General features: G+C 60.4%; 2 protein-coding genes across 7 annotated transcripts; both read right to left on the bottom strand.

The window, feature by feature from the left end:
- Nucleotides 1-179: 179 nt before the first annotated feature.
- NR2F6 (nuclear receptor subfamily 2 group F member 6) lies at nucleotides 180-13,699 on the bottom strand. Its single transcript, XM_045862760.3, has 4 exons — nucleotides 9,703-13,699; nucleotides 5,964-6,058; nucleotides 2,244-2,828; nucleotides 180-914 (listed from the first exon to the last, which is right to left on the bottom strand). Exons 1-4 carry the CDS (start codon nucleotides 9,987-9,989, stop codon nucleotides 640-642), a joined length of 1,242 nt encoding a protein of 413 aa, XP_045718716.1. The 5' UTR covers nucleotides 9,990-13,699; the 3' UTR covers nucleotides 180-639.
- Nucleotides 13,700-14,023: 324 nt separating this feature from the next.
- On the bottom strand, nucleotides 14,024-23,132 carry USHBP1 (USH1 protein network component harmonin binding protein 1). Of its 6 annotated transcripts, XM_045862757.3 has the most exons (13): nucleotides 23,009-23,132; nucleotides 22,533-22,620; nucleotides 22,294-22,442; nucleotides 21,420-21,858; nucleotides 18,668-18,793; nucleotides 18,360-18,499; nucleotides 18,047-18,187; nucleotides 17,390-17,563; nucleotides 16,491-16,740; nucleotides 15,702-15,923; nucleotides 14,868-14,974; nucleotides 14,539-14,661; nucleotides 14,024-14,294 (listed from the first exon to the last, which is right to left on the bottom strand). In XM_045862757.3, the coding sequence occupies exons 2-13, from the start codon at nucleotides 22,584-22,586 to the stop codon at nucleotides 14,105-14,107; spliced, it is 2,115 nt and encodes a 704-aa protein (XP_045718713.2). In that variant the 5' UTR covers nucleotides 22,587-22,620; nucleotides 23,009-23,132; the 3' UTR covers nucleotides 14,024-14,104. The 6 variants fall into 6 exon arrangements, with proteins under 6 accessions (XP_045718713.2, XP_045718714.2, XP_054360835.1 ...); XM_045862758.3 differs by having other exon boundaries at nucleotides 18,360-18,496; nucleotides 22,533-23,092; XM_054504860.2 differs by lacking the exon at nucleotides 22,294-22,442 and having other exon boundaries at nucleotides 23,009-23,042.
- Between the last annotated feature and the right edge of the window lie 32 nt (nucleotides 23,133-23,164).

The raw sequence follows: 23,164 nt of genomic DNA, 5'->3' as shown, positions 1-23,164 counted from the left end.
TCACTAGCTGACCACAGGACCCCCTCCCTGTCCCCAGCTGCTTCCCCACAAAACTGTCCAACAAAAACAGCAAGTAGGGCTGTTGCTAGGTTGTGGGTGTCCCAGATGGCTGGGAGGGGGTAGCCGTGGTGGGGTGCCCTCCGTTCTGCCTTCCCCTCACAAAGATGATGGAGGCCGAGCAGGTAGGAAACATCTTTATTATTGGCCTTGATTCATTCATCATGTAGTGTGTGACGTGGAGTACGTGTCCAGAGGATCTGCCTGGCGCGTACTACCCCCGCCCCTCTAGTGCAGACACCAGGCCTCTGTCCATCACATAAGGGAAGCCAACCCCGCCGGCCCACAAGTCCATGCTTGGGGTGCTGAGCTCCAGGCTCTCCCAGGAATGGACCCTCGGTCCCTCCCCCTCTATTTTGGCCAGGAGTCCTGGGGAGGCCGAGGCTGAAGCCCGAACAAGCACTCTCTTTTTGGTTTCGTGATCATTTAAAAAACAGAGGAGACAACATTTCACAGTCTTTAAAAAATAGGAGTCTGAGGAGAGAAGCCAAGGTCCTCCACTTGGGGGCCCCGCGCGAGGCCGAAGCATCCATGTCCCTTGAGGTCTGCAGACCCAGCCGCAGCGCAGCCGGCCCTGTGAAGTCACTGGCCTGAGCCATAGGGCCAGTTGAAGGTACTTCCTGACAGCAGCATGTCTCGGATCAGCGTCTCGATGGGTGTCTTGCCCACCAGGCGCATGAAGAACAGCTGGGAGATGAGGGAGGCGGGGACAGCGCGCAGGGCTGGGAGCCGAAGCAGCAACCGTCCGAAGCGCTGGGGCTGGGACGGGTACTGAGCCCGCACATACTCTGTGAGGGCCACCTGCGCCTTCTCCTGCAGGCTTTCCACGTGTGCTGGGTCTGAGAGGCCACAGGCATCTGGGGAGACAAAGGCAACGTCAATCGGGTGGGCAGTGGCAGGAGGGCACGAGGCCCCTCCAGGGGTGACTGGAGGGCACCACTCGGGGTTGTGGGTCTGGCGGGGGGGCGCGTTCAGGTGGGAAATGGAGGCCTGAGGCACAAACGGGCGCATCTCAGGCAGTGCCGGTCCTCAGGAGAGACTGAGGTGGTCTCAACTGCGGCCAGCAACACAGGAGTGTGGCCAGCCGTGTCTCAGGACAGAGGGGCCCCGACTGAGGCCTTTGGCAGGGTGACAAGTTCTAATCAAGCTCGAGGGGAAGGGAGCTAGGGAGGGAGGGGACTTGGGAAGGAAGGCCAAGCCCAGAGGGAGTGTTCAGACAGAATGGCCTAGTGTGTCAGTGAATGTGGCAGCATCTAAGCTGGGGACCCATGAAGGGTAAGGGACTGGGGAAAGAGGGGCAAAGCCGTATTTATCAAATGAAAGCCACCTCTCAGAGTGCTGGGTCTGGTTCTTGCATCCCTGACCCCACGAAGATACCTATGGGGTCCGGAACCTTCCAGAGTGCGGAACCAGCTGTGCCACTGGTTCTCACTCCAGTCTCTGGAGTAAGGCAGGGCTTTCGGGTGCTGGATGGGTTAACTGATGACAAGGAAGGTACTGGGACAGCCCTGCCCTAGCCCCGCCCACAGAGGGAGGGACTCCAGGACACGCCCCTGCCCAATCCCACCCTAACCATCCCCCACCCCCACCCCCACCCCCGCGGCCCTGGCTGCCAGGAGGCCGCCTCGGGGGCAGTTTGGGAACCCTGGGTCAGACGTCTGAGGGCCCAGGAATCAGGCGGTGGAAAGGCTCAGGGGAGGCCAGGCCCAGGTGTCAGAGTATCGCGGCCTGGCAGCCCTCCACAACTGCACTGGAAGCAGGAAGAACCCCCTGATCTGGCAGACGAGGGTCCGAGGGGCTGGGCAGGACAAAGATAGGGGCTGAGGGCCAGAACCAGGTGTCCGCGACCTCCCTCCCTCATCCCCCCCACCTCTCAACCTGCCCACTGAGCACGAAGAGCACCCTGACGAGGGGGTGGAGGGTGGGTCTCAGGGAGCCCGGGAATCAGGGAGAGAGGCTGCTGGGGCCTGAGTCACGGGTCCAGGCCCAGCTCTGGGTTCTCAGGGAGACCTGGGCTCCGGGGCTGGGGACATCGGGCCCCCCCGCCCCACCCCCACCCCCCTTATCAGCGCTCAGGCACGTGCAGGGCCGGCTGAGGGTCAGGGAGTGGAAGGCTACGGGGCCCGGGCTCAGGGTCCAGCGCGGCCCCCTCCCGCCCCCACACCCGGCGCGAGCGCGCCTCTCACCCGGCGTGAAGAGCGCGATGGCCTTGAGGCAGCCGTACTCGGCCGAGTCGACCTGCAGGCGGCCCAGCTTGTCCACCTGCTCCTGGAAGGCGCGCACCTGGTCCATGAAGGCCACGGCGCGCTCGGCGGCCATGGGCGCGGCGTGCAGGCCGGCGGCGGCCAGCAGCGGCGCCGTGTGCAGGGGCAGCGCCGCCTGCGCCGCGTTCAGCACGAAGAGCTCGCTCCAGCTGAGGCGCAGCAGCGCCACCTGGTCGGCCACGGGCAGCTCGGGGAAGAAGGGCGCGTGGCGCGCCCACTCCACGGTGCTGAAGAGCAGCCGCGCCGCCAGCTCGCACACGTTGTCGATGCCCAGCACCGCGCCCGCCGCGCCGGCCCCCGCGCCGAACGCGCCCGCCGCGCCCGCCCCGAAGCGCCCGGCCGCCGCGGGGTAGGGCTCGGCGCGCAGCAGCTGCGCGATCAGCTCCGACACCGGCTGGCCCGGGAAAAGGTCTCCGCCCGCGGCCGCCAGCGCCGAGCCCGGGGGGCTGCCCGAGGCGGCGGCCACGGCGCCGGGCAGCGAGTGCGGGATGCGGCCGCGCTGCACCGCTGCGGGGATTGAATGGAGATGCGGAGGAGGGAAAGGAAAGGAAAGGGGGCAGGAGCGGAGGGAGGGGAGAGAGGGTCCCCCCACCCAACCCCGCCGCCGCAGGGAATCGGGCGGGGGGAGGGGGGCGGCGGGGAGCGGGGGGCAGGGGGTGGGGGAGGCGGAGTGACGAAAACGGGCACGGGGAAGGGATTGAGGGACACGGGGAGATCAGGCAGGGGAGAGGGAGGGAAAGAACGAGGGGACGAGTGGGTACCCAGGGTCATGGGGGGCAGGTGGAGAGGAAGAAAGGGGAAAAGATAAAGTCATCAGAGGGTCACTCAGCCCCTCCCCTCAAAGGCTCCCCACAACCCAGCCTTTCCCTGGACCTCCCATCCCAGCCCCTGGGTGCACAGCTTGGTGGGAGGCCAAGGGCCCCACCCTGCTCTGCCCTGGGCCTAAGGCCATGTCCATAAACCACTGCCATCCCCACTGTTGGCAGAGCAGGGTGGTGGGATGCCCGGCCCCCTCCCTCTGAACGGTGTGCGCTCCACTCAGCAGCCGTGGAGGCTAGACCTGTCAAACATGCCCCCATCTGTCAATCATGGGGGTCCCAGAGCTGACAATGGGGCCAGGGAGGGGTCACCTTCATACTACTTGGGGCCCCTGGCCAGCCTATCCTTAAAGCAAGTGATCTCTCCTATGGAGATGGGATCTTTCCTCTAGCTCCCAGCCTCACCCCACCCCCAGGTCACGGCTCCCAAGGGCAGGTCTCCTCCATCTGCTGCGACCCCAGTGCTAGGAGTGGAGTCCCAGCCAGCCCAGAGTAGGTGCTCAATACACATTAACTGCCATCAGTAGCCCTGCCTGTTAAGGGGGCAGGGGGAGCACCCACTGCCGGCTTCGGCCAGTGTCCCCAGGATTCAGGTGAATGAGAAGAAGGAAACTGAGGCACAACGAGGAGGAGGGGTAGCCACAGGCTCAGCTGACCTGTGCCACGGTGGGTGGGGTGGAGGGGCAGACTGGGCTGAGAGCCAGACAGAAACTAACTAAGGGTCTTTAATGAGCTGGCATGCCCTGTCTCATCTCCATGAACCCATGGTCAACCGACCAGGGAATGAATGGGGAACAGAATGTGGGTGGGAGCCAGGGGCTAAGAGAGCTGAGCAGGGAAGTGGGGGCTTGGGTTCAAGGCTCCAGGGGATTTCTATGTCTCAGGATCAACTGTCAAATGGGTGGAGCTGGATAAGGCCAGAAAGTGGATCCCAGCTCAACGCCCTGGCCCCCCAGGGGCGGGGGGGGGAGGGACCTATTCCTTGCGGCCCTTTGCTCACTCAGTTCTAAACCCCATCCCCACCATTCATCCATCACCCAGCCACGTCCCTACCTCAGAGCCTTTGCACTCACTGTTCCTGCTTCCTGAGAACCCCTTCCCCAGCTCCTCCTCTTTATTCAGCCCGAACTGTGTGGGCGGCTCAAGTCCCAACCCAACCCTACTGCTCTCTGACCCTGGCAAATGGCTTCACCTCTCTGCTCGCTGTGCTCCACTTCCCCATCTGTAAGATGCAGATGGTAATAACCAGTCACTAAATTAATGAGAATCTAACTTGCTTAGAACAGCACTAGGCATACAGTAAGGGCTAAATGGGTAGTAATTCAGGCCAAGAAAAATGTATTAAGTGCCTTCAATGTCCTAGGCCCTGGATAGGCACTGGGGCTAGGTCAGAAAACAAGAAAAACACAAGTCCCTTTCCCCAGGGAGTGGACATTCTGGTGGGGGAGCAAGTAAATTACAGAGCAAGATAGATGGGGGGGGGGGGTGAAGAGCAATCAGGAGGGCTTCTCTGAGGTGTTCTTTGAGCAAACCTTAAAAGAGGTAAGGGGCACCTGGTGGCTCAGTTGGTTAAGCGTCCAACTCTTGATTTCGGCTCAGGTTATGATCTCAGGGTTGTGAGATCAAGCCCTACACTGGGCTCTGCCCTGGGCATGGAACCTGCTTGAGATTCTCTGTCCCTCTCCTGCTGCCCCTCCCCCCACCTCTTTATTAAAAGAAAAGAACAGAAAGAAAGAAAGGAGGTAAGGAAGCCATGCTGGTATCTGGGGTAAGAGTGCTCCAAGCAGTGGGAACAGCCTGTGCAAAGGCCCTGAGGTTAGGACTGTGTTTGGGGCATGAGCTGTGATTATGATTTTTTTCCCCACTCCTGAGACTTTGGAGATCTGAAGCCCTGATGTGATGTACATCAGGACTTTAGGTCAAATGGACAAGTAGAGGCAAAATCCAGGTTGTGGGGGGGTGGGGCAAGTCATCCCCGAACTTAAAAAGGACCAAAGAAGAGTAATCAGACGGTCTTAAGAGAAAGTCTGAGCAGCCACTGCCAGCGCCCTTTCCAGAGGCCAGCAGAGAAGACACCAACTTTAGAGCAGGGGAGACTCGAGAGGCAGGGAAGCGCTGCCAACCTGCCCCAGGAGAGTCCTGACAGAGACAGGAAGCGCAGCCTGGGGTTCTCATCCTGTGAAGCCAGACACTGGTCCCCAGCCCACCGGGCTCCATGTGGAAGCCTCTGGGTTCCAACGTGTGCTCGGCCCACTTCTGGGCCCAGCTGTCCGGCACGTGTGCACGCAAGTCCCCAGGGCAGAGACAAGGGGCTGGGCCTCCCTCTGGCTCCCGGTGCCCAGGGTCAGGCGGAAGGGTAAGCTGCCCTTTGCCTTAATCGGGCGAGTTCCTGCCTTGGACAAACACAAAGCAGGGGGTGGAGGATGAAAGGAAAGCAATCCAAAAAAAAAATCCTTGTTCAGACAGCGTTGGCCAGGCTACGGGGCACAGGGGCCACTGAGGTGTCAGGGCGAAGGAACTTGACTCTGAGGCCAGGGGCCCCGGAGAGGAGGGGCTGGGGAGCAGAACCGTCCTCACGGGGGCCTGAGTCAGGGTGTCCCTTGCATCCCCGGCAACTCCGCAGCCACCAGGTGACCATGGATAATTGGGTTCCTCCGGCCCAGGGCCGGACTGAGGCCCATGAGATCGTGGGATTGCTGGTAACGAGGTTAGCAGGCGCCAGACCCCACCCTCTGCGGCTCCCAGACCCCCCCCCCCGAGACAGGGAGTGAAGGCAAGGGCTGTTTGCACCCCCGTCTGCCTGCCCAGCCCGGCGGGTACTCACCCTCCTTCCTCATGCCCACCCGGAAGCACTTCTTCAAGCGACAGTATTGGCACTGGTTCCGGTGATGCTGGTCGATCTGGCAGTCGCGGTTGGACCTACAGGCATGCAGGGGGTCACCACGACACCCACGTCCTGCCCCCGGAGCCACCCTATAAGCCGCCTTTGAAGGCCGCACCTGAGAACCGTCAGTGCCCCCCTCCCCGGGCTGGGCAGGTAGCCCCGGACGGGCACAGGGGCTCAGCCTGCAAGTGTGCAAGGAGGGACAGGACAGTTGGAGTGGGTGGTGACGAATGGCGTCAGTCTGCGGCGAAGTGGATTAGCACGCCAGGGAGGGTATGTTGGAAGTGGGTTTTGAAGGATGAATAGAAGTTCTCCCAAAGCAGAGCGGCAATTCCAGGCAGAAAGCGAGAGGAGGGCTTTCAGGCTGGAAACGTGAAAATATGAAAGCCTCAACAGTTTCATTTTACTTGGTCATTGCGGGGTGAAGACATGGGGTCTTTGTTCCAAGGGCAATGTGAGAACAGCAAAGGTACATGGTCAGGGAGCCGGGCTTTGGGGGTTAGCTAAGACACTAGGGGCCAGGCCAGGGCCAGTCCTCTATGGGCACAGGAGGGCGCCAGTATTATCCCCCTGCATAAGCCTATCACCAATAAATAAATGAATGAATGAATGAACCCCTGCGCTCCCTTTAAGACCCCACACCCATATCCTCTCTTCTGGGGAAGACCTTCCAACTCCTAACCGAGCCTAAGAAGCTTCCTGTGGGTGGCCCACAGGGATCACGGCCTCTTCCAGGGATGGGACACGGGGCCCCGCCCGGCAAGAGAATGAGCTCCCCATCCAGGATCAGTCCCAAGCAGAAAGGTTCAGGCCCTTGTTCTTCAAATCTCTCCAGCACTTCTTCCCCTTGGCCCCTACCCCTGTGTTCCCTCGCTGTCTCTCTGGGCTCCAGGCTCTCCAAGTCCCAGACCTGGGGCAGACACCCCTGGGGTCCCAGCTGGGCACCAAGAGGGTACCCAGAGACAGTCACAGAGTAAAACGAATGTTCGATGAAGTTAAAAATCAAACACATCTCAGCCACAGGCACTCAGCCCCAGCCCTGGGGCGGCGACTTCTCCACTGAGACTCAGTTTCCTCATCTGGAAATGGGAGGCCAGATGCCGGCTCTATATGGGATGCGCTGGGTCTGGGGGGGTCTGGGGGGCTTTGGGGGAGGGCATCAGGACCCAAGCCCAAACTGGGGGGTTCTCAATGGCAGGTTCAGGAGAGCTGAGGTCCTGGGGGTCTCCGAGTGCCCAGGTCCCAAAACGCCAGCCTCTAAGCCCAGGCCTCTGTCCCCTGCCCGGCCTGAGCCCCCAGGAAGAGGCCCTGCTAGGGTGGAGGGAGCTCAGGCAGAACCAGAACAAAGCCCAGCAGGCAGGCAGTGGGAGGGTCCTGGGCAGCCGGGTGGAAACAGCCAGGCCTGGGGCGGGCAGGCAGGCAGGCAGGGGCCCAGCTCAGGGCCCCTGGCCTCAGGGGAGGTCCTGAACCTTCTGCCTCAACTTCCCCAGCTGTGGAGCTGGGACAGATCTCCTGTCCCTCCGGATGGGGAAACAGTAAGTTCCACCTGTTATCCCACCTAAAGAGCACATGCTTTGCCCAAACCCATGGCCCAACTCAGCCTCCTCCTGAGGCTTCTGGCCTCTGGGCCAATTTGATCCCTGCCCTCCCTTGCTCACATACCCTCCTTGGCTCCCTGTCATCCTCAGTCCAGCACTTCAGATCCAGTCAGCTCTAACTTCTCCCATGCCCGGGTGGTCTCATCTTACAACACTGCCCCCCCTAACCTGCCACTGAGTGTCTGCCTGGGCCACGCTCTCTCCAGGAGTGCCCTTCACCTCCTCTACCTGCCAAAGCCCTCCTGCTTTCAGGCCTACCTCCCACAGACCTCCTCCAGACAGCACTCCCTGAACGTCAGGCAGAGCCCCTTGCTCTCTCCTGGGACTCCAGAGCCATCCCTCCCTCTGGCCCAGCCCAGACTCCACAGGCAGGGAGCTTCTGTGTCTCACTGTGCCCCCTCCAGACCCAGAGAGAGCTGGGATGGGGGCTGGGGTCTCTCTGAGGGGCTGGCCTCAAACCTCCCAGGCTAGGCCCTGAGGGGCCTTTGCTGAACCAATCTGAGGCTCAGAGAGGGGCCGTGACTTCACCAGGTCACACAGTGCAGAGCTTCTGGAGAACCTGCCAGCCCCAAACAACGCCCCCCCTCCCCTGTCTTGTAGCTCCCTGCTCCTACCTTCAAAGAGCCCCTGGGACCCCAGAGCCACCGAAGCTCCTCCCTTACCCTCCCCAAACACCCGGCCAGAGAGCAGGCAGCAACAAGAATGAGGCCAAAGTCTGGTGGCCCAGTTAGCACCGGAGAAGGGAGTAAGCCAGCTTCCCCCACCCCCCCAAACACACACACACACAGCTACCCCAGACAAGGCCCTGACCGCAGACCTGGGGCCAAACTCCAGCCTCTGGTGCCCGGCGCCCCGCCCTATGGCCTCACCAACAAGCCCTCCATCAGCTGCCCTCTCCCTGGGGATACCCGGATCAGGACTCAGCCGCTCCCCTCTTCCCAACCCCAGTTCACCTTGCTAAGCCCCAACTGGGGCAGGGTCTCTCCCTGGGTGCCCTAGGGCAGCGCCGGGACCTCTTTGGGCCTCAGTTTTGCCTATCTGGAAAATGGGACTCTCCATACTGGCTCTGCAGAGCCTACACATGTTCCTGTTGGGGTGCAGGGTAGGAGCTTGTCAATGGAGTGAAAGGACACTCAGGGGAGAGTGGTGGGAAAGGGGGCCCTGGGCTAGACACCCAACCCCAGCACCAACCAGAGAAACTAGCAAGGCCACACCCTGTCAGTGGGGACTCGAACCTCGGAATGCCCAAGGCTCCTTCTTGAAAACATTCACCCCCACCCTGTCGGAGCCGACCGAAGTTTCAGGGATTTTCCAGGAGCCCCAGGTCGGCACCCACTCCCGGTGGGGGGAGGGTTGGAACAGCCGAGGTGTGGTCAAATCCAGCAGCCCTCCCAGCCCTCCAGCGGCAGTTTCCAGTGACCCAGGGCCCAGGGTGAGCCCAGGGTGGGGGGAGTTCCTCCCTGATGCGCAAGGCCAGCTCCCCCCACAGCAGGGCTACCCATGCGAAAGAGGCCGGAGGCCGCCCGGTGCCACCCCTGCCTCGCTCCCGCCGCCTCCGCCGCCGCGGTGGCCAGGGCGACTTTGGAAGTGATATTTGACCCCAAGGGCGCGCCGTATCGATCCGCGCGGCCGCAGACAATGGCCCCTGGACGCTGCGAGCTCCACCGTCCAAGTTCCACGTTCGATTCCCGCAGGGTCCCCTGCGCGCCGAGATCCCCGGGAGAAGGGATGCCCTGGGGTTAGGGCCCCACCCCTGACAGCACCCCCCAACCCTTCCCCGCGCGGAGATGACCCCCCTCCAGAGAAAAGGGAGGGAGGGAGAAGGAGCAAGGAACTGGGGCGGAAGCCGCAAGGGACCACCTGACGGGGGGGGGGGGGACCTGCACCGATACAGCGCCGACTGTATACACAATCCCAGGAATGGAATGGAGGCGGGGGAGAGGGGATTTTGCCCCTATCTCAGAGCGGGGAGTGGAGGCCCGGGGAAGGTCAGCGCCAGGCCCAAGGTGACCGAGCAGGTCAGAGGCCCGGCCCAAGCCGGGGCCGGGTGCACAGCGGCCGTGCGCTGATAGGGGGCTCACCGGCAGGTGTAGCTGAGGTTGCGGCGGATGCTCCGCTTGAAGAAGCTCTTGCAGCCCTCGCAGGTGAAGACGCCGTAGTGCTTGCCGCTCGACTTGTCCCCGCACACCACGCAGTCCACCTGCAGCCCCGGCCGCTCTTCGTCGCCCGGCTCAGCGTCGCTGGCGGCGCCCGGGGGTGAGGCCGAGTCTTCCTCGGCCGCGCGCGGGTAGCCGCCCGCCTTGTCCACGCCGTTCGTGTCGCCGCCGCCGCTGCCGGGGCCGCCCCAGCCGCCGGTCACCATGGCCATAGCCCCAGGGCAGCGGGGCCGGGGCGCCCCCTCCGTGCTCCTCCCTCCGGGCACCCCTCTCGGCCCGGGGGGACCCTACCCGGCACGCATCCGGGCCCGGCGCGCGGGGGGCACCGGCTGCACCCCCCAAAAAAGTTTTGCAGCAACTTCCTGCGGCCGGTCCGCGCGCCCGGGCAGAACTGGTCGGGCCGGTTCCAGGCCAACTTTCCCACGCGTGCGCGGGGCCGGGCCTTGGGGGGGGGGGGCGCGCTAGAGGCGCGAGCCGGGGGCCCCGGGGACTCGCGCCCCGCCGCCCTGGGGCCCCGGCGGGGGCGCGCGGGCCATGGCCCGGCCCAGGCTGCGCAGGGGGCGCCCTCTGGCCTGGCCGCCGCTTGGCCGGGGGCTGCGGCCAACTTAGCGGGCCGCCATCCGAGCGCGGGAGGCCGGGGGGAAAGTTTGGCCGCAAGTTACGCGGCCGCCCGCGGCGCGGGGGAGGGGCGGCAGGCGCGCGTCGGGGCCGGTCGCCGCGCCCCCTGGCTCTCCCGGGCCCCCAGGCGGCCGCTCGGGGCCTGCAAGGCAGCGGGCCGGCGCTTCCCGAGCTGCCGCCCCCTCTGCGGCCGCGCCTGCCCGGCCTGGGCCTGCGCCTGGGCCCGAGCCTCGCTCTCGCCGCCGCCGCCGACCCCGCGCGCCGGCCTCGCGCTGCGGCCGGTTTGACACACAACGTTCCATTCGCGGGGCGGGCGGGGGGCGGGGGCGGGGGCAGGGGCGCGCGCCGCGGGCTGGGGGCGGGCGCTCGTTGCCCCGGCGACGGCCACCCTTATAAGGGCATGGGTGGCCTCGCTCGGCGCCCGGCGCCCGGGCCGGCGGGAGGGGCGAGGGCGGAGCACGGGGCCGCTCGGCCTGACCCTCCCCCCGCTCCTTCCCCCCCACCCTGCCCCCGCCCTCGCCCGACTCCAGCCTTAACCCCTGCCGGGCCGCGGCGAGAGCCTGGGCCGCCGCTGCCCTCTGCCCTTCCGCAGCCTCGCCAAGATGTCTCTGCAAGGCCCTCCCCTACGCCTCCGGCCTTGGACGTTGCCTCGCTCAAACGCCCTCGAGGGGCACCTCGGAACCCTACCCCTGCATTCCCCACAGAAGCAATAATGGGGGGCCAGCTGCACCCGAGGGCACGCCCCTGCGCAGTACACACACACACACAAACACACACACACACACACCCCCACACCCCGGGGCATTTCTTTGCACAGTTGTATGATGGATTGTGTTTGCTTCCTCTTCCAGAAAGTCGCCGCGTCCGACCCCCACCCCACCCTTTCTCAGCTTGGGCTAACACCTGGTGCTGGGAATCTCCAGGGCTAAGGGATGTTGTGGTCTGTGGCCGGCGGGGGCGCGAGGTCAGGGCCCCTCCCCCCCTCCCCCCGCGCCAGAATTTTAGGCCTCTTGGGGGCAGGGCACCCACCCGCCCAGCTAGGCTAGAGGTAGCAGGAACTGAACTTCCAGGCCCACCATCCCTACTGGGGCCTGCCCCTTTTCCTCTTTAATTTCCTTTTCTTTCTGTGCTTCACATAAAGGGCTTGGCCAGGCCACCGGCTGGACTGCAGATGTCTCTTCCAGTCTCCCTGGAGCCTCTCAGTTGCCGCTGGCTTACAGCTTCCCCCCGTCCTCCACGACCCCAGTGGGGCCAACCAGCATTTATTAAGCACCCTTTGTTTGTCCCACCCCCCTACCCCTCACCTCCCGGCGGTGCAGCCAGAGGCTGGGCAAGCCTGAGCCTCTTGCTCTGGGCCTGTTAACGTTTAACTAGCTGGAAAAGCCCTTCCTATGGTGACCTTTCACCTTGGAGTCCTGCAGGTCCAGTTGCCGGCCTTATCTCCTGCCCTGCCCTGGGCCCTGGGCCCAGAGCTGGACACCGGGGCACGTGGCTGGGCCTCTGAGAGCTGCCGGCAGGAAAAACAGTGCCCTCTGCCCCCACTGCCCCCTCCCCTTGCAGGAAGGGGCCTTGGGAAAAGGCATCCCCTTCTCCAGATTACATCTGAGGGGGCACCTTGGCGGGGGGGGGGGGTTGCTGCTGGGAGATCTTGGAGATCATGCAACATTTAAGAGGATACCAAGGTTCTGTAAAAGCCAGGCACCACACACCCAGCCCTGGGCCTCTGGGCCTCCCAGGGAGAGTCTGGCCAGGTATGAGTTGGGGGAAGTTTTAGCAAGTACAGGAAGCAAGGACTGGGGTCAGACATGAGCAAGGACTTTCCATGGGACTGACTAGAGTGGAATTCCCTGCCCTGTAAGCCCTGCTGGAAAAGGGGGTCTGGAGGGTTAGAGAAGACCATTTTGTTCTGGGGCTGCCTGGGAATGTGGAGGTACCAGCTGGCTATTTGGAGGTGAGGACGGGGGTCCCAGGTCCCTGGACGGTGCTTTCCAGCATTCTTGGGCAGGGGGCATCTTGGAAGGGAGACAAGGTTCAGGGAAGGGAGTCAGAGGGGGACTGGAGAGGGGAGGGGGCAGGGACCTGGGGCTTGCGGGACACAAGTTCGGGGGAGGCGAGGCTCACAAGTGGCAGTCTGGGGCCGGTTTGGAGACTAGGGAAATATCCGCCGCAGATCCTAGAACCTCGGGTAGGTCCAACCCCTCGGCGGCCGCCCCGCCCCCTCTCCGTAGCGCCGCGGCCCCCAACCCCCTGGGGCCCTCCTGGGGGGGGGGGGGGGGCGTTCGAGGCCCGGCCCCGCCCCCTTGACCCCTGCCCGCGGCCCCGCGGTGACATTTGACCTTGCTGCGGCTGCGGACCGGGGACAAAGAGCTCTGGGCCCATCTGCCGAGGGGGCACCCGTGGGAACGGCCAGACCCCGCTCCCGGCGGCCTTGGAACCCGCCCCTGCCCCCTCCAAAAGCGCGAACTCATTCCCCACCCTTCAACAGGTGACCTTGTCTTCTTTTGCCCCCCCCCCCACCGCGGGCAAACTGGTGGGACTGGGGGGCTTGAAGCAGGTCTTGCACTCTTGGCATGAGGGAGTAAGGTCGGCCCCTCTGACCCTCCTCAGGACCTTGCCCTCTTCAGTTTCCCTGCTTTTTTCAAAGCTGGCTTTCGTCCAGAGAGATTGCACGGTCCGAAGGTCAGCAGCCCCAGCGATCTCGGAGGAGTTTGCGTCAGGAGGACCGGCTTGGGCCCGGGCCCCTGAGGGGCCGGACTTCCGGCCCGCCTTGCAGCGGGCCGCCACCAAACACACCTGCACAGGTGCGGGCTGGAAATCGCCCCGCACCATCAGCACCACCAGGCTGGGGATGGAAACCTTTCTAAGGCCCGTCTTGGATTTCAGCCATCACCGAGAAGGTGAGAGCAGGCCAATAATCCGCCTGGCCGCGTCCCACCCGGTCCCCCGTTTCCCGGAGGTGTGGCTTATGCAAATGATATGCTAATTAGACGCCCGCTCTTAACCTGACACTAAGAGCCCCCGGGTCCTGCAGGTGAAAGCTGGAATTTAGCCTGGCCAGGGGCCATCCAGACCCTCAAGCCGGAATATCATTGCCCCGGAGTAAACACGCAGATTTCTTACCTTTGCTGTGCCCCCGCATCCAGAAGCCCTTCACCTTAGCTCCATATATTCTTTGAATGCAAGTTCCAAAGCCCTCTGATTTCTCCTCTCCCCCACCTCCACCTTGGGAGCGATTGCTCTTCTGGCTAATTTTCCACACCCTGAATCTTTAGGCCCTCAGGCTTCCTCCTGGGATATAGGCATTTTCCTCTTGGGAGCATCTACCAGGCCAAACCCAGAATCTCCCTGGGAAGGGGGTGGACAAGGGGAGATGTCCCTTTGGAGTCCTCCCAGGGCTTCTGGAGACAGATGAGTGTTGGAATTTCAGTTCTAGCCATATAACCTCACTGACCCCGAATCCTTCAGCCAGTCTTAGATTTGGCATGATCCCTGGCATGATCCCGCTGACATCACATTCACGTGCCACATAGTGCCAGGTCAAAGACAGGGAGCCTTTCTCAAATGCCCAGACCCCCAGGTGCATCAGCCCCCATCCCACCCAACAGATCCCAACATTCAAGGTCGCACATGACATAACATCACTCCAGGACAGTTTATGATGGGGCCCACCATAACTGTCTGGCATGTCCAGACACAGCCAGACTGGGACCTACAGAAAGGTCTCCCCCAGCCGGGGAGGACGGCAGGGTGGTCTGGGCCTCCCCAGCGCCCTTGCGGTGGCTTCTAACACCTCCAGCTCCTCTGCCTGTCGAGCCTCCATTACTGCCACCTCCTGCTCCAGCTTCCTCCGCTGCTCTTCCTGCTTCCGGTGGGCGCCTCGGAAGGCCAGGACCAGGGCGCTGGAGGGGGTGCGAGGGGGGCTGAGCCAGGAAACAGCCCCCCTCCCACCCAAGTCAGGAGTTATGTATTCCCGGCCCCAGACAGAGCTCTCTGAGATTGAATCTTCCTAGGGTTCCGCTCAGAAAAGGGAGGTATGGGATGGATTGAACTCGCCACCTACCTTAACGGGGGAAACCTGAGGCCCAGAGAGAGCCAGGGACACTTCTGAGGTCCCCCGGGGAGACCCAGGGAAGGGGGACCCACCTGTGAGCCTTGCATAAGTCGCTGTTCAGCTCAGCACTCTGAGCACGTCTGGCTCGCCCCTTCTGAGCCACCTGTTCCAGTTCCTCCCGCAGAGACTGCAGCTGCTCCCGCAGGCCCAGGGCCCTGGTGCAGGGGTGGGGAGAGAGGAGCTCATCGCCATAGCCAATCCTTCCTTCCCTCCTCCCACCCCACCTGTCCATGGTATTTCCATGTGAGCACACCTGTACACGGATGCACACCCAGCCCTCTGCTGCACTCAGTGCCCCCATGGATTCTCGCATATACCCGCCCAGCCCATCCACCCCCCAGCCCGGGACCGAGACACACACCGGTTAAGTGACGCTGCCAGTTCCTGGGCTAGAGTCTCTGGGCCCTGCGCTTGGCCCACCTGGCCTCCATCAATGCCCCTGCTTCCACCAAGGACAGCAGGAGGGCCCTGTGGGAGGCAGAAGGGAGGGAAGTGACATTGGCCTAGGTGGAGGGCATACTCAGCCCAAGCTGGATGTTGAAGTCACCCAGACTGTGGGCAGCCACAGCCCCAGTCTGGTGAGATACCCCAATGAGGGTAAAATTCCTCCCTAACAAGAGAAATAAATAACAGGGGAATCTCATCTGGAGGCAGGTGAGGTCTGAGCTCAGACTTGCAAGAGGTCATGGGCTTAATCAGACAAAGAGGTAAGGGACTAGTGTTCTTGGCAGGGGCCCAGCATCTACAAAGGCTTGGAGGTGGGAGAGATGATTCAAAGGAGGGTTCCAGAAGCTGCCGAAGGCTTTAAGCAGAGGACAGACATGATTAGATGGTAAGGGGCAAAAGGGAAGGCATCAGGGGGCAAGCTCAAGCCAAAATTTAGGACGAGATGAAGCATGGGCTGGGGCTATTGGAGTGGAGATACTGGAGTAGGAATAAGCCTGGGGGTGGGAAGGAGGAGGCACAGGTTTGAGTGGAAGACGCCAAACGCCTTGGGGCTTAGTGGGCTCAATACCCTCAAATGAAAAAAAGCCCAAAGTACAGGTATGAACTTTGACATGCAGTCCTTTGTCATTCAACTCATCTCTTTCTGCAGAAATGCCAACTGAGGCTCAGAGGGGGGGCTGTGGTTGACCAGGGCCCCACAGCGAGTAGTATACTGCTATCCCCACCAGGTCCAGGAAGGGCCACTCACCTGGGACAACTCCTCTTCGTCTCCACTGCTCCCACCGCCACTGCTGTCTCCACCACTACAGCTGGCCCCACCAGTCCCGAGCTGTGCCCGCTCCCACCGCAGCTGCTCGAGCAGGAGCACGTGGGCTGGGCCCTGGGCTCGGAGGGCAGCCTCCCGCAGCTCCAGACCCCGCTTCTCCCGCCGCACCAACTGCAGCCGCAGCATCAGGTCTGCCAGAGTCTCCTGAGAGACCAAGGAGTGGGCATAGAGTTGGGGCCTCTAGGATCTGGGGAAACTGAGGCCCCAGGAGCCACCTCCCCCCCAGTGAGGACCGGTCAGGCAAGAACTCAAACCCTCACCATGATTTTGTATGATGGGAAATAATCATCTCCTTTAGGTCATTTTTAAATGACCACTGTAGGAATGGCAGTTCAGAGGGTACAAATATCTCAGACAAGGTCGAGTAGCATCTCAGTGGAAGTGTCTAGAGTTTCTCCAACTCTAGAACCTCAGGTCTTTCATGCCAGGGGATAAACCTCAGATTATGTCCCCTGCCTCCATCTCCTTTCCTCAGGAAGGAAATTTTGGAAAGCCAGATTCAGAATCTTATGAGAAACTGAATTCCAGAAGACAAACTCCTATTCATCCCTCAAAATCCCAGTTCCAATGCTCCTCCCTCCAGGAAGCCTGCCCCCAGCTACGTAGAACTCTCCTTTGTTACTTGGTCCCCCAGTCTCATCCCTCTCAACCTCGGCAAAGGGTTTCGTCCCACCAGAAAAGGCCAACACAGCGACCACTGCCCATATGTACCCGTGTGGCTGCCAAGTCCCGCTGGATCTGCATCTTCTCCAACCGGGGTAGGGCCGGGCCAGGCTGGGTCCCCAGTATGGCCTGCACCATGGCTTCTGCGTGGGGCACGGTGGGCACAGGTGCCAAAGTTGGGCCAGGCTCTGGGGGGATCTTCACCAGAGCACGGCGAGCCCGGAGACGCTGGATATAGCCCCAGAGCTGGGTAGCCACCTCCTGTGGCATGGGCCAATCCACACTACTGCCCTCGGGGCTATAGGAAACAGAAGAAGGGTCTAATGTCAACACTGGTAGCCACAGTTGTGCTAGCTTCATGCCAACTCTGGTGGGGCTCTAGCATCTTCCATCATACTGACCATGATGGTTTCCATGCCATCTGTAGTGAGTGCTGTCATACCAACATGGTGGATACCAGAACATAAACCCCAGTGGGCATCACCATTCATCAAGACAACATAGTGAACACCATCATGGCAACGATTACTGTTGTTCATGCCATCACAGTGGAAGCCATCACACCAGCACAATGGGCACCACTGCTCAGCTTGCTGACCCTGTTTGGCAACATCATGCTAACCCCATGTGTACCAACATCAGGCCAACCTGATTAAACACCATCATGCCAGTCCTAATCAGTGGGCACCATCATCCATCTTCATGCCAACCAACCCTGGTGGGTCCTATACCAATCCCAGTGGCTATCAACCACCATGCCAACTTTGTTGAATCACAACCAGACAACTCTAGTCAGGCCTCCTTCCCACAAACCACGGAGCGCCCTACACCGACCTTGCTGGGCACAGCCATGCCAAACCCCAACACGGAGCCAGCTGTGGGAGCCCCATTCTCTAATAAGGACCCCACTCACTGGCCCTCCCAGCTCTCAAGGTTCCCAGGGGTACCTTGGCTGTGGATCCCGTGGTGTCTCTCCATCCATGGCAGCATCCTCCTGTGCCAGCAGCCTCTGGGCTTCCTTCTCTGCCACCTCCAGGTTCCCCTTAGGGGCCTCCTCTCTTGTGCCCGAGTCTGCCTCCCGGAGAGTGAGCAGGACTCCGTACACTTCCTCGCAGTGCTCACTGTGAGACACTGATTTTGAGTGCTCCAGGACACCTGGCTCCATCTTGTCGTGCAGGTGACATACCCACTCGTCCTTGGATCCTTCATTCCGTCCCCCACTCCCACCCCTGGGAGCATGTAGACTCCTTCAGCACCCTTTGGGCTAAAATTGCCTTAGGGCGCCTGGGTGGCTCAGTTGATTGAGCAACTGCCTTCGGCTCAGGTCATGATCCTGGAGTCCTGGAGTCCCGGGATCGAGTCCCGCATCGGGCTCCCTGCTCAGCGGGGAGTCTGCTTCTCCCGCTGACCCTCCTCCCTCTCATGCTCTCTGTCTCTCATTCTCTCTCTCTCAAATAAATAAATAAAATATTTAAAATTGCCTTAAAATAATTTCTCCGGCGGAAAGTGCCTTCCTTCGAGGGCCCCGACCCTCCCTGCAGATCATGCTCGGAGAGTACCAATTCCCTTCCACGCTAGTGCTATCGTGGGTGGGACGCACTGACCTGTACCGCAAGGCCAGACGCAGCGCTGTGCCTTCGGCCTCTCGCCGGCCCAGCTGCATGCTCAGGCCTTCACACCGGCCCTTGTACGCCTGCAGCGCAGCTGACAGCAGACGGTTGAAACATTTGAGCTTCTCAATGCTCCTGCCTCCGCAATTAGGGGAGAGGGAAAATGAGAGCCCCCCCACCCAGGGCAGTCAGGACCCAACTGATCTGCACCCTCCTCCCCACTCCATTCCAGCTCCAGACTCTTGGGCTGATAGCCCAGCTGGGGAGGCTCCAGTGCCCTTATGAGCTCAGCATTTGTGGCCCTTACCCCCGGAGCTGCTCCATCTGGGCTTCCATGATGTGTATCTCGGGGGCGAGGGGTTGAGTGGGGAGGGGTCCAAGCATCTGAGCACTGGAATCACTCCGGAGGCGCCGGAGCAGGGGGTGAGCCAGAGAGAAGGGGTCCTGCTAGAAAGAGGTGACTTGATTCACCCAGATTGTCATTGAGGGCCCAGTATCATGGGGTTAAGCCTTTTCCAACCCCACAAGCTACTGGATTGCAGGTCCAGGATTTGAGTCTCGCCGCCCAGAATCCTAAAGATCTCAAGGTCGTGGTTTTAAGCTTCCTATGCTCACCTGAGTCCCCCAGGGCTCCTCATCTACCCCAGAACTGCTGGAGCCACTGCCTGAGCCCCCTGCTTGGCCCCGGGAGGGAGGTGGGAAAGGTTCCGGCCTCAGCAGGGAATCCTGCAGCTCCTGGACCTGGGGTGGGGGTGGGGAAGGAAGATGGAGTAGGTCAGGCCTGGGAGCGCCAACCACCCACCAACCCTCCTGCAGACCTGTTCCTGGGACAGTGGCAAGGCCCCGGCTGGGAAGCAGGAACCTAGCTACTCACCCCACCAAACCCCCCACTATTGAGCCTGGGGCAATTCACTTAGCCACTCAAGAATCTTCTTTCTTTTTTTTTTTTTTTTAAGATTTTATTTATTTGACAGAGAGAGACAGCGAGAGCAGGAACACAAGCAGGGGGAGTGGGAGAGGGAGAAGCAGGCTTCCCACCGAGCAGGGAGCCCGACGTGGGACTCGATCCCAGGACCCTGGGATCATGACCTGAGCTGAAGGCAGACGCTTAACGACTGAGCCACCCAGGCGCCCAAGAATCTTCTTTCTTTAAACATATAAATGGCCAGTGGGTACACGAAAAGGTGCTCAACATTACTAATCATCAGGGAAATGCAAATCAAAACCACAATGAGATACCACCTTATACCTATTAGAAAAGCTACTATCAAAAAGATCAAAAAGACATTGGGGTGCCTGGGTGGCCCAGTTGGTTAAGCATCTGGCTCTTGGTTTCCGCTCAGGTCATGATCTCACAGGTTGCAGGATCGAGCCCCGCACTCAGTGGGGAGTCTGCTTGAAGATGTTGTCCTTCTGCCCCTCCCCCCACTCACACGGGGGCACATGCACACTCACTTTCTCTCTCTCTCAAAAATAAATAAGTAAATCATGGGCGCCTGGGTGGCTCAGTTGGTTGGGCGACTGCCTTCGGCTCAGGTCATGATCCTGGAGTCCCTGGATCGAGTCCCGCATCGGGCTTCCTGCTCGGCAGGGAGTCTGCTTCTCCCTCTGACCCTCCCCTCTCTCCTGTGCTCTCTCTCATTCTCTCTCTCAAATAAATAAATAAAATCTTTAAAATAAATAAGTAAATCTTAAAAAAAAAAAGACATGAGATAAAAAGTGTTGGGGAGGATGTGGAGAAGAGGGAACCCTCGTGCACTGTTGGCGGGATTGTAAATTGGTGTAGCCATTTATACAAAACCACATAGTGCTCCCTCAAAAAATTAAGAATAGAACTATCACAGGATTCAGCTATTCCACTTCTGGGTATTTATGCAAAGGAAATGAAAAAACTAACTCGAAACTAACTCGAACCCCTTTGTTCATTGCGGCATATACTTGAAATAGTCAAGACATAGAAGCAACCTAAGTGATCACCAGTGGATGAATGGCTAAAGAAGATCTGGTGTATAAACAAAGGAATATTATTTGGCCTTAAAAAAAGAAGGAGGGGTGCCTGGCTGGCTCAGTCAGTGGAGCCTGCGACACTTAATCTCAGGGTTGTGAGCTCGAGTCCCACATTCCATGTAGATACTACTTAAAAATAAAATCTTTAAAAAAAAAAAAAAAAAGAAGGAAATCCTGCCATTTGCCACAACATGGATGGACCTTGAGGGCATTATACTAAGCGAAATAAGTCCGAGAAAGACAAATACATAGTGATCTCACTTATATTTGGAATCTAAAACAAAAATAAACAAAAAATCGAACTCACAGAGAACACGGTGGTGGTTGCCAGAGGTGGTGGGGGTGGGGAGAGGAATGTGGAGGGGGGATTTCCTTTCCCAGCCAGGAAGTGGGCCTCACCCCTCAGGCTGGGCTCTGGCACCCCGTATCTTTCCCCCTTGTCCTGCTCAAGAGGAGGGCATGTTCCCCACCATCTCCTTCGGCCCCATGGCTTTAGATTCCGTCCACATGTGAAGAGGTCCAAATGTGTTTCTCCTATTCTGACACCTCCCCTGAGCTCTGGACTCAGACACAGAACTGTCTCTCTGATGGTCCCACATGGGTGGCCCGTGGGTATCGTGAGCTCATGACGGCCCAAACAGCTTCTGGTCTCCCTCCCACCAAACCTGCTCCTCCTGCGGCCTCCACATTTCTCCCTTCCAGTCCCGCAGGCCCCCAAACCAGGACTTGTCCTCAACCCTTCTCTGGCTTTCACCCCCAAACCTGCCAGCATCACCTTCGACACCACCCAGAATCGGCCCACTTCGTACCACCTCCACAATTGCCACCATCTGGTGTCTGGACCAGTGCCTCCTGATCTGCAGGATTCCGCACACCCACACGCTGTTCCCCCAACGGCCGCCAGAGGGCGTCTGTGAACGCTGCATCAGGATCCGCCCCTTTCTGCTCCGGGGAAACCCTCCAGGATCCCACCAGGCTCAGGGCAAAAGCCGACTCCCAGCAGCCCACAAGACCCTATAAATCTGCCCGCATCACCTAACCGGCCCTCCTTCACCCCCACACTGGCCCCCTCACTGGTCCCTGAATCCCACCTCAGGGAGGGAGTTCCTTCTCTGCCTGGCATGCTCTTCCCCCAGATCCTTGCATGGCTCCTCCCTTACCTCTTCATTCAAGTGTCACCTCCTCAGGGGGCATCTCTGACCACCTTAACTAAGAAGGCAACGGACCTTTGTCTGTTCAGGGCTCGGCAGTCAATGCTCCATAAAAGTTTTTCTAACGAACAAATGCTTGAACATTGCCTATGCCAGGCCCGCCTCCCCCTTAGACAGAGAGACCTCAGAGACGGAGCTGCCCCACTCACCTCTCTCTGAAGCATCTCCTTCTCAGCCTGGATGGCCTGCAGCGAGGCCTGCATGCGAGTCAGCTCCTCCTCGCGGCTGCCCAAGGCCAATCGCAGACAGTCATTCCTCTCCACCAAGCGGGCTGCCTCCCTCTGGCAAACCCCTGCCCCCTCCTGCTCCAAGCAGGGCCTGGGTCCCACCTCACTCCTGTCCTCGGCCTCTGAGGGCCCAGGACAGCTTGGGGGCCGGTGGCGCCAGGCAGCAGCAGCTGCCTCCAGTGAGCTCAGAGCGCGCTGGAGAATCTGAAACATGTCAGAGGCTTCAGGCTTGGAGGGGACAGTCTCCCCACCCGGCGGGGCTACATCTGTGGCCTGCTGGCCTTCCTCGGCAGGCTTGCAGGGTCCCTCAGGAGATGGGGCCGGTCCTCTGCTAGTGTCCCCTTCAGCCTCTTTGTTGGTCCTGTGGTGAGGTGAGAGATGGAAGGTTCTGGAAATGGGGTCATCCGGGGTGTCTGGCTCACCGGGGCTGCATTATCCGGGGCCTTGAAAGTTGGGCTGAGGGGCGCCTGGGTGGCTCAGTTGGTTAAGCAACTGCCTTCAGCTCAGGTCATGATCCTGGAGTCCCAGGATCGAGTCCCGCATGGGGCTCCCTGCTCAGCAGGGAGTCTGCTTCTCCCTCTGACCCTCCACCCTCTCATGCTCTCTCTCTATCATTCTCTCTCTCTCAGTAAATAAAAAAAATCTTAAAAAAAAAAAAGAAAAAAAGAAAGTTGGGCTGAGGAGGGCAATGGGAAGCTATGGCATGTGTGTGAGCAAGGGAGGAACACAGGTAGATCTGTGGGTAGGAAAGATACACCAGGGCTGGAGTGGGGAGCACAGACCAAGTGGGCCTTACCTGTTCCCCAGGCCCTGCCCACTGGCTTCTGCCTCTGGCCCCAGCAGCTTCAGCTTGCAGCTCTCCTGAGATGGCGCAGGGCCCAGCTCAGAACTCCCGCTGGCTGCCTCAGCCTCCTCTGAACTCTCTGCCACAGGATCCAGCTCCCCCTGAAGATGACCCACAGGGCCAAGCTCTGAGCCAGGCAGGGCTGTGAGTGGCCCCAAAGAGCTGGGTGTGGCAGGGAGGGGGGCACTTACAGGCAGAGCGTGCCTCCCTCGCCGGCTTCGGGGGCGTGTGGCCCGGGCACTCATTGCTGTCCAGAGGTCAGTCTTCTGAATCTTCCTCCTAAAACCACAGCCTGATCTCAGCTCTTGTCTTTGTTGTCTTTGTTATCCTGGACAAATGACAGCCTTAATATCTTCTTCTGTGGAATGGGCATTGATCTTCTCCCTCTGGAAGGGATCTTGAGTTATCAGTGTTGATTTGGTGCATTTGAATGCCCCTCTTGACAGGCAGCTCACTATCTCTGAAAATTGTTCTGACCTCCCCTTCTCCTCTGCCTCCTTTATCTTTCACTACCTCTGTGCTCCCCTCTGTCCCCAATCTGGGCCTGGCTCGAGGACTTCAAGAGTCACCTCTCCTCCCCAGGGTCCTCTTGAGTCAGAGGCCCCGATCTTGGGGTTGAGGCCCCCCAGCCTGCTCTACTTCTACTCCTCTGTGCCTCTAGGAGTACCTTGGTCAGCAGCCAAAATCCCTGGACACTCTTGGGGTAGCTCTGGCCACTGCCTGCTTAGGCCTGGGCTAGCCAAGGCTGGCTTGGGAGGGGCCAGGAAACAGGAAGCCCCCCTCCCCTGGTCATGTGACTTGTTATTGTGCTGTTTCCTCAAGG

This window comes from Mirounga angustirostris, unplaced genomic scaffold, assembly GCF_029215605.1.
Source record: "Mirounga angustirostris isolate CCGP_5_RB_7025 unplaced genomic scaffold, mMirAng1.0.hap1 SCAF_1, whole genome shotgun sequence".
In the NCBI taxonomy this organism is placed as follows: domain Eukaryota; kingdom Metazoa; phylum Chordata; class Mammalia; order Carnivora; family Phocidae; genus Mirounga; species Mirounga angustirostris.
This window is presented reverse-complemented; position numbering and strand designations above follow the sequence as displayed.